This window comes from Dendrobates tinctorius, unplaced genomic scaffold (assembly GCF_039654945.1).
Source record: "Dendrobates tinctorius isolate UK_male_01 unplaced genomic scaffold, ASM3965494v1 ptg000009l, whole genome shotgun sequence".
In the NCBI taxonomy this organism is placed as follows: Eukaryota; Metazoa; Chordata; class Amphibia; order Anura; family Dendrobatidae; genus Dendrobates; species Dendrobates tinctorius.
In genome coordinates, this window is record NW_027361677.1 from 24,087,014 (window position 1) to 24,101,009 (window position 13,996).

Here is a 13,996-nt window from a genome sequence, read left to right on the forward strand (position 1 = left end):
TAGGCCGGGGTCACCCTTGCTAGAAACTCGCACGAGTCTCGCGTCTCAATACCCGGCACTGCCACCGGCATTTGGACCTTAGCGCTCAGGTGCATAGAAACAAACTCCGCTCCTGAGTGACAGTGGCAATTGTGACCCCGGCCATATACAGACACTACCGGGTCATGGACAGAATGAAGAAGCGGCTGCTCCTTCATCTACCTGTCCATGGCCAGACAGAAGGCCATATGGTTGATCGCGGTGCTGTAAGACTTCAGGAAAACTCCATCTACACAGATCACACGTCACACATCCCTGCTCTTCTCCTCTCCATCGTGTGTGATCCAGACCTGGATGTGCAAAAACAGCACAAGTGCAACCAAAGGCCGAGGAGCGGAATCATCAACATCTGCTCCTTTCTATAGAAAGCTTCTGTATCTACAGACTTTCTTATTTCTTCTTTGCATATTAGTAACAACTTTTATGCAAAAATAAATATTTTGAACATCAATGCTGCTTCTAGAACGATTCTTCTGACACCTGCTTCTTGGTACTTTTACTAATATCCCGATGACCTAATGTAAATGTGGAAGGGGCTGAATATCTCATAAGGATTTCTGCATACAGTAAAATATTTAAGTTCTAATAAAAGATGAGAGAATTTAATCTACTCAAGTTTACAAGTATCCTCACTTACTGCTCTCTCAGTAGCATAACTTCTGGAGAAGCAGAGGTTGAAGTCGCCCCAAGGCCCTCACTCAGACGGGCCCTCCCAAAGCTTAACTTATCGGTGAGGGCAGCCAGATGATACAGAAAGACTTGATACAGAATAGCAAGGGGGCACACTAGACGAGCCCTGGGCAGAGATAAGGGGATAGAGCGACATGATGAAGTCTGTGACTTTGAAGTATAAGGTGTTCAGTGCTCAGAGACATGGCCGAGGTGAGGAAGGCTGAACCTGACCACCACTGAGAAGACCCAGAAGTACAAGGTGTTCAGTGCTCAGAGACATGGCCAAGGTAAGAAAGGCTGAACCTGACCGATCAAGACACAGAAGGTGAAACATCAAGACTGAACCAAGAAATATCTGAAGACAGATTTTTTAAAGGTTTTATGGACTGATGAGATTTTGTTTAAATGCAGATTGCACATTTTCTGTTAGTACAATAAACCTCATTTGAATCCAGAAATATAACTGAGTCCATCAGTTATTAGATATATGAAACTGAAATACCTGTTGCAAAAACCAAAATTGTTATAAAGAAAAAAGGTTAACATTAATAGGGGTGCCCAAACTTTTACATATGACTGTAAAAGCAGTCAAGGCTTCCTTACAAACGTCCTGAATTTGCCTGACTTTCGGGAAGGGTAGAACGTTCCTCCAAACTTCCGATACGTTTCGTGCATTTCTCGGAGTGGTTTCAAAGGCTTCCTTTCTTTGCCTAGTCCTTCCCCATGAGTTATATCGTAGATCCATTGACTAAGATGGTCCATCAATTGTAAATTTGCAAATTTATACATCTCCACTTTTTCTAATGGATTTCTCACCAGATCTTCATACCTGACCAGCATGTATTTCCCTTTTAGGAATGGAGGAGGTTTGTGGGTGGCCGTTTTGTACATAATAATGTGACTCTCAGATTTTCTGTAAGACCTCATAGCTTGTGTCATTTATCTTCGTGCCGTTCGTGTCGAGGACGATGCCATTGTCCCCCGCAAGAGCTCTTGGAGCCTCTCCGCGAGACTTGCCGACCGCTCGAGGGTCTCGTACCAAATGAAGAATTTTCATTTTTAAGGAAGGGTCTTTGAGAAGAGGATAGAGCACCGTGATGTCCAAGAATCGAAGCTCTTTCACAACAATGTGGCTGTATTTTTCACATGCCTCTTCCACTTTACTAAAAGAATCGTTTCCGCAAAGTTTCCTACAAGCCGTTCCATTTGTGACGTTGGAACGAGAAAAGGAATAGCACGCGGGGGGTGAACAGAGAGCTTTGTTGGAATACCAATGGAATAGATTCAAAACTTTCTTCTTATTTTCTATGTATGTATCAAACACAGACATATCGCATTTAAAGACCGATCGGACCATGTCGCTTATGGCCATGTGAAGAACGTGGGCACTGTAGCGCGGTAGGGTCTTCAATACGTGCCAAGCCGGCTCCATCAAGTAGAAGACATCAGGGTGCTGGCTAAAAATCTGACCTAAGAGCGATGATCCAGACCTCCACGTGGAAAGGATGAGAAGATGAACCTTCCTCAGCTCTTCGATAGTTGGTGAATTAACATATTATTTTTGGTGTAAATTAACCAGGAAAATGATTTGTAGGAATATTACTACAGAAATTAAACATCCCATCACCCTTATCCTGGCCATGGTTTCGTAATTACCTCTTTCTGTAAAAAAAAAAACAAAAAAAAAAAACACAAATTAGTTAAATCCATCAATTAATAAGAATAAATTGTAAGCTACAAGTTACAAAGGTATACTAGATAAAATTTTAGTAAATCATTAATGTACAAAATCAACCACAACATTTGACACTTCTATCATCGTCCCCTCCCTAGCCAGGGCCTATCGCTAGGGTTAGGCAGGGATTAGGGTCCTGCTTGGCAATAGGTGCGAAACCTAATTAGGGATGTCAGGAGCGACAGGGTGTTCTTAGATCTGCCTAGGGGTCTCCACTCCCCCCTTCCCTAGTGTTTGGGCCTCCCCTCCCTTTTCCCGTTGTTGTGCACCTTGCTTCTCCCTCACCCAGCGTGACTGTGAGTTACTGATTTATACTGTGTGATTATTTTATTTGGCACACAAGCCTTCGAAACGATATAGATTGAAAACAAGACTAACAATTTGGACATTTGGATAAATAGTATTCAAAAGTTCAGTAGGAATCAAAACTAAATGGATAGAAAAAATGGAAATTGTCACGTTTAGGCTGCGCTGCGGTAATGAAGAGCCTTGGGATTACAAATTGTTTTTTATTAATACCAACGCGTTTCTGCACCGAACCGGCTCCTATGTCAAGGCATAAAAACAGGATTTCTGGATTGCTTACCATAAAATCTGTTTCTCGGTGCCTTCACTGGGGGACACAGAAACCATGGGTGTATGCTGCTGCCACTAGGAGGCTGACACTATGTACAGAAAAAGGTTAGCTCCTCCTCCGCAGTATACACCCCACCGACCGGCACTAATTTCCTCAGTTAGTGAGAAAGCAGTAAGAGAAGTATCAAAATAGAGTAACAACAGCACAGACAACTCAACTGTAACCAACAACCAACAGAAGAACAGGAGTTGCAGAAACATGGGAGGGTGCTGTGTCCCCCCAATGAAGGCTCCGAGAAACAGATTTTACCGTAAGCAACCCAAAAATCCTGTTTTCTCTATTGCTTCATTGGGGGACACAGAAACCATGGGACGTCCCAAATCAGTCCCTGGGGAGGGAGAAGCAAACTTCCATTAGGTCTGAGAACTCACCACCGCCGCCTGAAAGATCCTTCTGCCTAGGCTGGCGTCCGCCGAAGCGTAGGTGTGGACCTTGTAAAATTTGGCAAACGTGTGGATCGAAGATCAGGTTGCAGCTTTGCAAAGCTGCAGCGCGGAGGCTCTGTGGCGCACCACCCAAGAGGCACCCACTGCCCGGGTAGAGTGAGCTCTAATTCCAGAAGGGGGCACTCGACGCTTGACCGGGTAGGCTTCCAAAATTGCTGATCTGATCCAGCAAGCAATAGTAGCCTTGAAGGCCAGCTGACCTTTCCGCGCACCATCTGGAATGACGAGAAGTGAGTCTGTCTTCCGCAAGGGAGCCGTCCTAGCCAGGTAGACCTTCATCGCCCTGACCAGGTCTAGCTTGTTAAAGGAGCGCTCCAGAGGGTGGATTGGACCCGGACAAAAGGATGGGAGAACAATGTCCTTATTTAGGTGGAAAGTGGACACCACCATAGGGAGAAAGGAAGGCGGGGGCCGCAGGACCACCTTATCCTGGTGGAGTACCAAGAAAGGGGGGGGTGACAAGAAAGGGCCGCCAATTCCGAAATGCGCCGGATGGAGGTGATAGCCACCAGAAAGGCTACTTTCCAGTAGAGAAGAGATAGGGAGACTTCTCTGAGAGGTTCAAAGGGTGACCCTTGAAGAGCCTCCAGGACCAGATTGAGATCCCATGGATCCACGGGAGCGCGGTACGGAGGTGCCGCATGAGCCACTCCCTGAAGAAAGGTCTTGACCTGCGGACAGGAGGCCAATGTCTTCTGGAAAAGAATTGAAAGCTAAACTGACACTAAGCTAAACTGAGGAAATTAGTGCCGGTCAGTGGGGTGTATACTGTGGAGGAGCTAAACTTTTTATGTACATAGTGTCAGCCTCCTAGTGGCAGCAGCATACACCCATGGTTTCTGTGTCCCCCAACGAAGCGATAGAGAAGACCAAGTTACTCTGATGGGTAACTTGTTAAGGGTTATTGTGAGGACACACCATTGTATCTTAATTAACCAGATACCTATTTTTTAGTGTTTCTTTCTGGTTGGTCAAGAAAACAGACTGATAAAAGGGTCATGGAAAAATGATATTTGCTGATATGTTGATTACACATTGTCCAGGCCAGCTAGTTTGTTTGTTGACTTTTAAAATAGAGAGGAAAAACTATGCAAATAGATTAAATAATCAAATAATGTGACTTGCTCTCATCACCATTCTTCACTTTTACCTGTGAATACTGGATGAAGGACATTTGTTAGCTATAAAAAGAGGTTACATGCCTCCATATGAGAGAGGCAGATGTTCAGTCAAAACATCCAAAGGACCAGAGACTCTTTACAGGACAGCACCCCAGACAGCATGGCTCCATCATGAGGAACAGAGATTTGACATTCTACAGGATGCCAGCTTAGGGGATCTTGGGCCCGGCTGGAAGAATACAGATTCTGCTCCATTGCCCATCACTGACTCAAGGATACATTTGTGAAAGCCAGTAATGGGACCCTGTGGTCGCCTGGCTCCATGGACATGTTCTGAGAAGCCAGGCTGTGACCCTCAACTGGCCTTGTACCTCAATGGACTGACATCTTCCTAAGCTTGTTGTTACCTTCTCTCTGTGCATGTCACAGGTGGGATAGTCGTCTGCGGAAGCTGAAGCCAAGGTTGTGACCCTCCGGTCAACTGGCGTTGTACCTAAATGTATTGTCACCTTCCTAAGCTTGTCATTACCTCTTCTCTTGCAATAGGTGGTAGTAGTCGGCCCTGGAAGCTCTGAAGTCAAAGCTGCTCTTGTCCCAGCGAGTCAGCGGCAGGGTGAGACTCTGTAATGTGCACCATCTTGGGTATTTTGCTAAGACTGTGCTACGTGTTATCTGCCCGTTTGTGGTTCAATAAAGTATTGCTACTCTGTTTTACCCTCACCCTGTTTTGTCTGAGTAGCATTATGCCCTCGGTCATGATCATCATTCTACAGTATATGCTCAATATGATGCATGTAGGATACAACTATTCAATATTGTTCAGTTTGGCAGATTTCATGTACTGTGTATGGGTGTCTAAAAGGAGTTTCCGAAGATCTATGCTCCCTAGCTGCAGTTTGTTTAAAAAAAAACAAAAAACCTATAGCTTTAACCCCCTCCCCAGGTCCAGCACTGAGTCTACTGAGTCTCCACCACTGCTCCCGGTGTCTGTTATTGTCTGCAACACTAACGCCGTATCAAAAGCACTGCAGCTAATCAGCTCAACTTAAGCAGAGCCTTTTGAGCACAATAATTGGCTGCAGCGATGTCGACGTGACATCAGCAATGACAAGAAGAGGGAGAAGCTGCAGAGACTCAGCGCTGGACCTGAGGAGGGTGAGAAAAGTGCTGTTTGTTTTTTGCAACAAACTGCAGCCAGAGGATGGATTTTTCTAAAATTCCTTTAAGATGCTGAAATGGAGATAAACTAGGGATTATAATTGTGAAAAAAACAGTATTTAACTGAGGTCCAGGGGTGGACATATCATTGGTGCAGCATGTGCAGCCACACAGGGGACCAAGAGGTGAAAGGACTGTTTGACTGCAAAAGTGAACTCATCGATCTCTGATGTGCACGGAGATTTTTCAGTTTTCCCTTGGCAGATGGTGTTGTGGAGAGATAAGGGTCAGGGAGTTTGAATTGTAATACCAGGCCATATTGTTCTTCATCAGATAAGGCAGAGACATTTGGCAGCGGCTTTTTCCACTTTAAAAATATATGAACGCAGGTCCAGTTATAAATATGGGGATGGCGGGAGAAATAACTTTCTGTCAAATAAGTGCTCAACTAATATGTGTATGTCCAGCTTAGGCTGGTTTCACATTAGCGCTTTTTAAGCGCACGCACGGCCGGGGGCAGCTCCGCCCCCGAGCCGGCTCTCTGCCCGGCGTGCCCGCCCCTTGCTTGTAGCGCCGCCTCCTAGCGCACAGCGGCGCCTGCGATCGGCGCACCCTATCTTTAGCATAGGGTGCGCAGATCGTGCGCAGGCCGTGCGCTAGTTGCGCTTTGACCTGCGTTGCGCACTTTTGACTGCGCCGTGCGCGCCAAAATCCGAAAAGTTTGATTTTGGCGCGCACAGCGCACCGTCAAAAGTGCGCAGCGCAGGTCAAAGCGCAACTAGCGCATGGCCTGCGCACGATCTGCGCACCCTATGCTAAAGATAGGGTGCGCCGATCGCAGGCGCCGCTGTGCGCTAGGAGGCGGCGCTACAAGCAAGGGGTGGGCACGCCGGGCAGAGAGCCGGCTCGGGGGCGGAGCTACCCCCGGCCGTGCGTGCGCTTAAAAAGCGCTAATGTGAAACCAGCCTTAAAGGGAATCTGTCAGCAGAATCTACTCTCCTAAGCCATCCATATTGGCATGTAGGTCATAGGAAGCTGAACAAAATGATATTTTGATATAGGCGATCTGATGTTTTATTGCAGAGAAATCCACATTTTTCTTAATATGTAAATGAGCTCTTAAGATCTATGGGCTGGACATAGATCTCCCTGAGAATCTGCCTCCAGAACTTATGGTAAATGAAAGGAGACAATAAAGTTAGACATGTAATGACTGACAGTCCGCTCTTCTGGTCCTTTTGGCCCATATTAATAGACCAATGCTAATACAGTATATAGCCATGATATCTGAACTATCTTGTTATAGATAGGGCATTGGGGCCCACGAATTTCAAGTTAGGCTACTGGAAGCAACAAACAAAATGTATAAAAGAGGTCACAGGTACGGGGGTAAATAATTCAGTAATAGTCTCAACAATGGTCAAATGTGATTGGTTTGTTTATGCATTGTATACAACACAGAAGTAATTGATCAAAGATGAAGGTGTATACTGGCCAATAATATACTATAATGTTAGCAGATAAAAGGATGTCTAAGGGGTAACGGCTCTCCTTGTGTAGCAGGTCAAGCTGGCATAAGGAGACTTATAGGCCATGCAATGTTGCTCTGGGAAATTATATATGCAAATGGTCTCTTTGACGAGGAAGAGGATTTGAACTATAGTGACTCCTAATGGAAGTAACCAACCTAAAAGTCAATATCAATCCTTTAACAAGCCTTGCCACATGACTTAGTGTCTGGCTTTGGTTGTATCCTATTTGCAGACAAGTGTTTCAGGGTGTTTTCCCCTCCTTAGTGCAAAGCAAGAGATTTGGATGGATGAGAAGCTTCTGGTAAGATTTTATGTGTTAATGTCTCTCCTTGTGGAGAGTGCCAAGTTGGTGTAGGGTCTTACACGACTTGTCACTCATCACAATGAGAAACGTTACTCGTTATAGTCTCTTCAGAGGACTCTCATCCAGCCAACTAATATCTTCCTTTGCACTGAAGAGGGGCAAACACCCCAAAACATGTGTCTGTAAATAGTCTCTGGTTAGACTTGTATCCTGTGGCAAGGCTTGTTAAAGGGTCGATATTTACTTTTAGAGGTAATATGTCTAATAGAAGGCAATAGAGTTTAAGTCCTCTACCTAAGTTAAGTGGACGCACATGTTTTTACATTAGCACTCCACTTCTAGTGTATGTGAGAAATGTCGCGTCACATCATGTAGCAGCTACGGGTAGGAAACAGTCTACAGACACTGAGCGTCTCTGCGCTTCTCATGGCAATAAGCATGCAAACAGAAACTGGCCAGATGGGAATGATCATGTACCAGGCAGCCTACAATCAAGGCAGACGACAGGGCATTAGGATCTTGCATAGATCTTCCTGTAGAAGTTCTCGGGTAAAGGAAAATAAGGACATGTACGAGAGAGAGACAGATGAAAAGAGAGAAAGAAAGAGAGATAATGAGGAAGACAGAGCGAGAGAGAGATAAGGAGATAGAGATGGTTAAAGAGAGAGAGAGAGGTAGATAAAGATATATAGATAATAGATATATAGATAGATAATAGAAGATAGATAATAGATAAATAATAGATGATAGACAATAAATAGACAATAGATGATAGATAAAGAAAGACAGAATGAGAGCTACAGAGAGAAAGAGATACATAGAGAGTGATATAGAGATGGAGAGAGAGAGACCATTGTACAGCACTTCAGTTCCCTATTGACTTCTATGGGGTTCAGATTCAAGTTCGGTAGAGTTCTGGTACAGGAACTGCACTTTGGACTAAAGTTCGGTTGAATCTGATGACCCCGAGCATCCAAGGGTCCGCTCATTCCTACACACAATCCAATGATCCTTTGACTCCCCTTCATGTCCTGACATTTCTCCATACGGAGGGCAGGTCTAGTCCATATAGACGGTCATCACTTTTCCCACTATTATCCTTTATATCATGTCGCTTAGACCTGCCATAAAAGTGTTCCTAGATCCTAAGAGTGAGGGGTCAGGGGTTATAGGATAAACCAAGGGCCCTCAATTGGCTCCTTCCGTATTCTCAAGGGAGGGTGACAGCCTTTGCCTGCCCAATTTTCCATTGAGCCCTTGACATTTTTTCTACCCCTCCCATTAAACGTATATACAATTACATTACAACAAGGAAGACCTAAGAATGACAGATACTTGTAGATGTTACAAAAAGGAAAGTCATTTGTGTAACCCAATAACAAGTAATTAATTGAATGAGACAGGGAACATATATGAGATGTGTTACCTTAGATGCAGGCGTCATCCGCTCTTATAAGGATGCATGTTTCCACCTCTGCACAGCGCTGTATACACTGCATGACGGGCACGGTGTACAGCAGGAGATGGCGGTGCTGATGCTGTGCATGCGGCCAGATCACCTGTGTGACTATGTATGGCAGCGTGTGACAGGGGCGGTAACAGAGGGACAGATGGGGCTCATGAGGCCTCCTGGACACAAGCCATGTTGTCCCTCTTACGCCTTGTGACCATTCCTCATGTGACGCCATGATGTCATGGAGCTGAGGATGTCGGGTGCACAAGTGGAGACCGAGGACCGGAATAAGGCAGCACAAATTAAATTTCTCTTTTCTAATATTTACCTTTTTTAGTTTGCTTGCAAATCTTATAATTCTTAATATAAAATTGTGAAAAGAGGATATTTTGTTTCACCCCTTTTACTGGGTCATTAGTCCACTACCTTTCTGATTGCAGGTATGGTTAAACACATTACCGGTGGTTACAAAGTGATCTACCACCCGGAGGGTCCAGAAGGACCAGCCCAGGAGATAGACTTCACTCCCCCATTCAGGAGAATCAGCATGGTACACGAGCTGGAGAAGGTTCTGGGAAAGAAGCTCCCCGCTACCGATCAATTTGACACTGAAGGTAAGCATAACGGGGGGGGGGGGGAGAGTGTATGAATGCATCAATTTTAGCCATATCGTCCAAGAACAAATATGTTCTTAAAGTTTGTAAATGGTTGTCTTTGTCATATTCTCTATATCAGAAACCCGTAAGTTCCTGGATGATCTGTGTGCAGAGAAGGGCGTGGAGTGTCAGCCGCCTCGGACCACGGCGAGGCTATTAGATAAGGTATGTGAGGATAGAAAAGGGGCAGCACTGCGCCTCCTATGCCCATCCATCAGATCTCTGGTATTTAAAGGGATACGACACCTTGGTAAATTGTGCTGACTATCTAGATCCTTCAAATACTTTTTTTTTTCTTCCAGCTTGTTGGTGACTTCTTGGAAGTAACTTGCATCAACCCAACTTACATCTGTGACCATCCGCAAATCATGAGCCCTCTTGCTAAATGGTAAGACCCGACCTACAACCTGAGCGGACGTGGCGTTTCTGTAATATACATATTTATATCCGGTTTCCTAACCCTGCACCCAAGGCATCGAACTGAGAAGGGGCTGACGGAAAGGTTTGAGCTGTTTGTCATGAAGAAGGAGATCTGCAATGCTTATACAGAACTGAACGACCCAGTCAGGCAGAGGGAACTCTTTGAAGACCAAGCAAAGGTAAATAACTAATGTCTAGCTCCCGCCATCTTGTCTCCCAGCGCTAAAAATCGATCAGAAATAGGAACATGTGCCAACCTCATCCTGATTGATTTGTGCGGGTCGTGTCCTCTCTAACTTTTAAGAGAAATCCTAAATTTGCCATGTGAATGGTTTCCTCTTCTTAGGCCAAAGCAGCTGGCGATGATAAAGCCATGTTCATCGATGACAACTTCTGCACTGCCCTGGAATATGGCCTGCCACCTACCGCCGGCTGGGGGATGTGTGTTGATAGACTGACCATGTTCTTGACGGACTCCAATAATATAAAGGTAAGGGCACTTTGACCGTTCCGGGGTTATCCCAAACAGCGGAGGTGACTTAGATCTGCTACCAGCTCTCCCGTTTCTCTAGGAGGTGCTCCTGTTCCCAGCCATGAAGCCCGAAGACAACAGGAAGGAATCTGCACCCAGTCTGGACTCCGGGACGTCTGTGTAACTTTTTGAAATCTGTCTTCTTTTAAATTGTTTGATACGTGTTTGTCAGGGGCTCTGTCTACACCTCGTCACAGCTCTGTGCTGCTTTATACCGAAAAATAAATTATATAAACTGTGTTCTTGGCGTGTAGAGTGTTAATATACGGTGGTAGCCGTGGTATGATTCCAGTGCCGAAGGCGGTTACAATGGTCCTGAGCTTTCATGGCCGCTCTTCATACATCGTCATGCTCAGATTCCAGTTCTTGTATATAAAAATTTGGACACGTCTGTTCATACAGTGAGATAAGGTGCACATTGTAGATTCAGACAGAAGGCGGCAAAACCACGAAGGAAGGAACACATATGGAAACGAGAAGGACCAAACCTTGTTACACCTTAGGTTCCTCATAGTACCCCCTTTTACTCTGATGACCGCTTTACACCCCCTTGGCATTCTCTCCAGCAGCTTCATCAGGTGGTCACCTGGAATGGCTTCCAATGAACAGGTCGCCTCCTTGACAGCTCATTTGTGAGTCTTCTGAAGGTATTTGTAACCATCAGGTGTATCTTGCAGAGGCGACATTGGTACTCCACTCCATTCTGTGCCCTAGCCAAAAAAAACGGCAAGAACCACACAATAGGATCCTCTGTGATGAAGGACTCGAAACTCGTATTTCATCTTCGTCTCTTTGCATTAGACACAAAAGAATTTATAGAATATATATATAGTTATTATGTATTTTTTGCACAAATAATATATTTTTTAATATTTTTTAGCACTTTTACTCTTTTATATTCCCTGATCCTTATGTTTTTGAGATTTAATTAATGACTTATGGATTTATATTGTTCAGGTTTTTCCTGACTACTGATAAAGGATTTTTTAGGGCCATTTCTGCATGAAATATCATTTTTTATATGTATAAACAATATATGATAGTTGTGCTGACACCTCTAGGTAGCAGTGTCTTTGTATTATTTTTTAATTATGTGTATGCATTTTTATGTGTATTCTACCACTGTAACAATAATCAATTGAAATATTAATTATTACCCTGTATATATAAAAATGTGTGGCCTGTATTTCAATTACACCTGGGGCTAGCTATATACGGCTAATATATCCCACAGGCAGCAGCAGCAGCAGAACACAGGAAGGGAATGGACCCTCTTGATGTATGCAATGCTCTATATACACACAATGCCTTCAGGCCTTGCACTGATGTGTATACAGCGACGTACACTACCCTGCCTGTCTAATACTGGAACCTATAAACTCCGGAATTAGTCCTTAGAAGGACTGTTGGTTAAGCTGGATGTCAGTATTTAGAATGGTAGACCCCACACTAACTAAGAAATCTTCAATTCTGACCCTATCAAGGCAGCCGCTCCACCTACACTCTCACAACAGAGCTGAACGTGTCGAGCAGGGCGGCATCCGGTCTCTTATACCCCTGATGATGCTGTTCGGCCAGCCAATCACTCCACGACCACAACTAAGATGGCTGCGGCGTTTCATAATGTGGCGCCACTGAGGGTTCAGTCGCCACAGAGGTACTGCACCTCACCCAGAGGTGTGGTATCCCACTTCCCAGGTAAGATGGAGACACCTAACAGGACTAACACCTGCACCCAACACACACCCTAGAGCAGCAGGGCACCCTGGATGGACCTCAACGGAGGAGGATCTCAACCCTGCCGGTTGGTAAAGGGTGTTGGGAGGTGGGTGGAACAAGAGGGTTTAGAGCAGGAGAAGAGAGTTTAGTAAAGAGTCTTCCCTGAGGGGAGGAAGGGGAAGGACGTGTGTAGAGAGTCTTCCCGTAGGGGAAGAGGTGAACAGATGTGTGGAGCAGCTCCTGGTCAGGAGGAGTTGCTGGAAGGAAAGGAACAGAAGGAAGCTCCCTGAAGAGGGAAGGGATCCCTAGAGGCACAGCGCAGCGACCATACTGCCCGTGGTGCTCATTCCATGCCGGCAGACGTCGAGAGGAGGGATCAGGTCGCAGAGGGGTATCGGCCCCCGAGCCTAGTGGCGATCTCAGCAGACTCAACTAGCAAGCCGAAGGCAGAGGCACCTTTGGGTAACTCAGCCATGAGCCACAGTTATCTTCTCCGGAGAGAACAAAGGAACGCAGTGAGGACATTACCCGACAAGGTCCGCGGCTGCTGGCCTGGACACTTACTGTGAAGTGTTGGGAAGGAAGAGAAGTAGAAAAGCCAGCACAGTGAGACGGTCAGGAAAGGCACATACTGAAGGGAGTACTGGAAAGGTGTTCTCCATCCGCTGGGAAGTTTGCTGGACCTCTCACCTGGAGGACGCAGCATCAAGCGGGCATATGCGCATCAGAACTGTTAGTAAAGCTTTGGAACTGCACTCAGCTTTGTCCTCTGAATTCTTTCTGCAACACCTACTCAGCACTGCTACATCTATCATCATCAAACACAACATCTTTACTACAACTGCTGCCCTGGAACAAAGCTCTGCCTGTGGAGAGCTATACCAACTCTGCTGCATCACCATCAGTCCCAGAGGCTCTGCCCTGCAGCGCCGGTCACCTCTGACCGGAAACCACAGGTGGCATCACAAACATTTTACAAACTCTTTATTTTTCCCCTGTAAATATCCCCTTTTATTTGAAGCCCAGGGCCAAGAAGTGGGTCACTGCTGCCTTGACACTACCCCTTTAGGAAGCAGCCCGGTACCGAGTATCCCCACTGCCCAGGCGGGCAATCCAATAGCCTGGCAGACAATCCAGAGCCCCCTTTTTTTCTACATTTATTTGCTTATTCACACTGCAGACTACAGCCAGATCATTTTAATACAACAGTGTGAAAATCCAGCAATTTAAAACTGCTTTGTCCGTCCTAGGCCTCACACCTGAGTGCGCAGAAAATTCTGCCCTTTTTTGTGGTACTGTAGTATTTTTGGAGTGTCATCGCCAACTTATTGACAATTTTGGCGGGCCAAAAAAGATCCAGGCCACATATTTAACAGTGTTCTATCTCCGTCAGATACCAGATCTATCTGTGTTCTACAAGTTGTAGCATTTCCGGCCTATGTTAAACTGTTTTTGCTGTCTGTTACCCTAGATCTATACAGTATTTTAAGGTAAAAAAAAACAAAAAACTCCAGGCCACATAATTAACAGTCTGTTATCTCCATCAGATGCCTGGTCTATCTGTGCTCCACT

The 13,996-nt window shown here is 45.4% G+C and overlaps 1 protein-coding gene and 1 pseudogene across 1 annotated transcript; one reads left to right on the plus strand and one right to left on the minus strand.

Moving 5' to 3' along the window:
* Positions 1-1,234: 1,234 nt before the first annotated feature.
* On the minus strand, positions 1,235-2,266 carry LOC141095556 (carbohydrate sulfotransferase 6-like; annotated as a pseudogene).
* A 7,242-nt stretch (positions 2,267-9,508) lies between these two features.
* On the plus strand, positions 9,509-10,945 carry LOC141097601 (lysine--tRNA ligase-like). The gene is made up of 6 exons (XM_073584859.1): positions 9,509-9,711; positions 9,833-9,918; positions 10,056-10,141; positions 10,226-10,352; positions 10,520-10,663; positions 10,746-10,945. Exons 1-6 carry the CDS (start codon positions 9,540-9,542, stop codon positions 10,827-10,829), a joined length of 699 nt encoding a protein of 232 aa, XP_073440960.1. The 5' UTR covers positions 9,509-9,539; the 3' UTR covers positions 10,830-10,945.
* Positions 10,946-13,996: the final 3,051 nt, after the last annotated feature.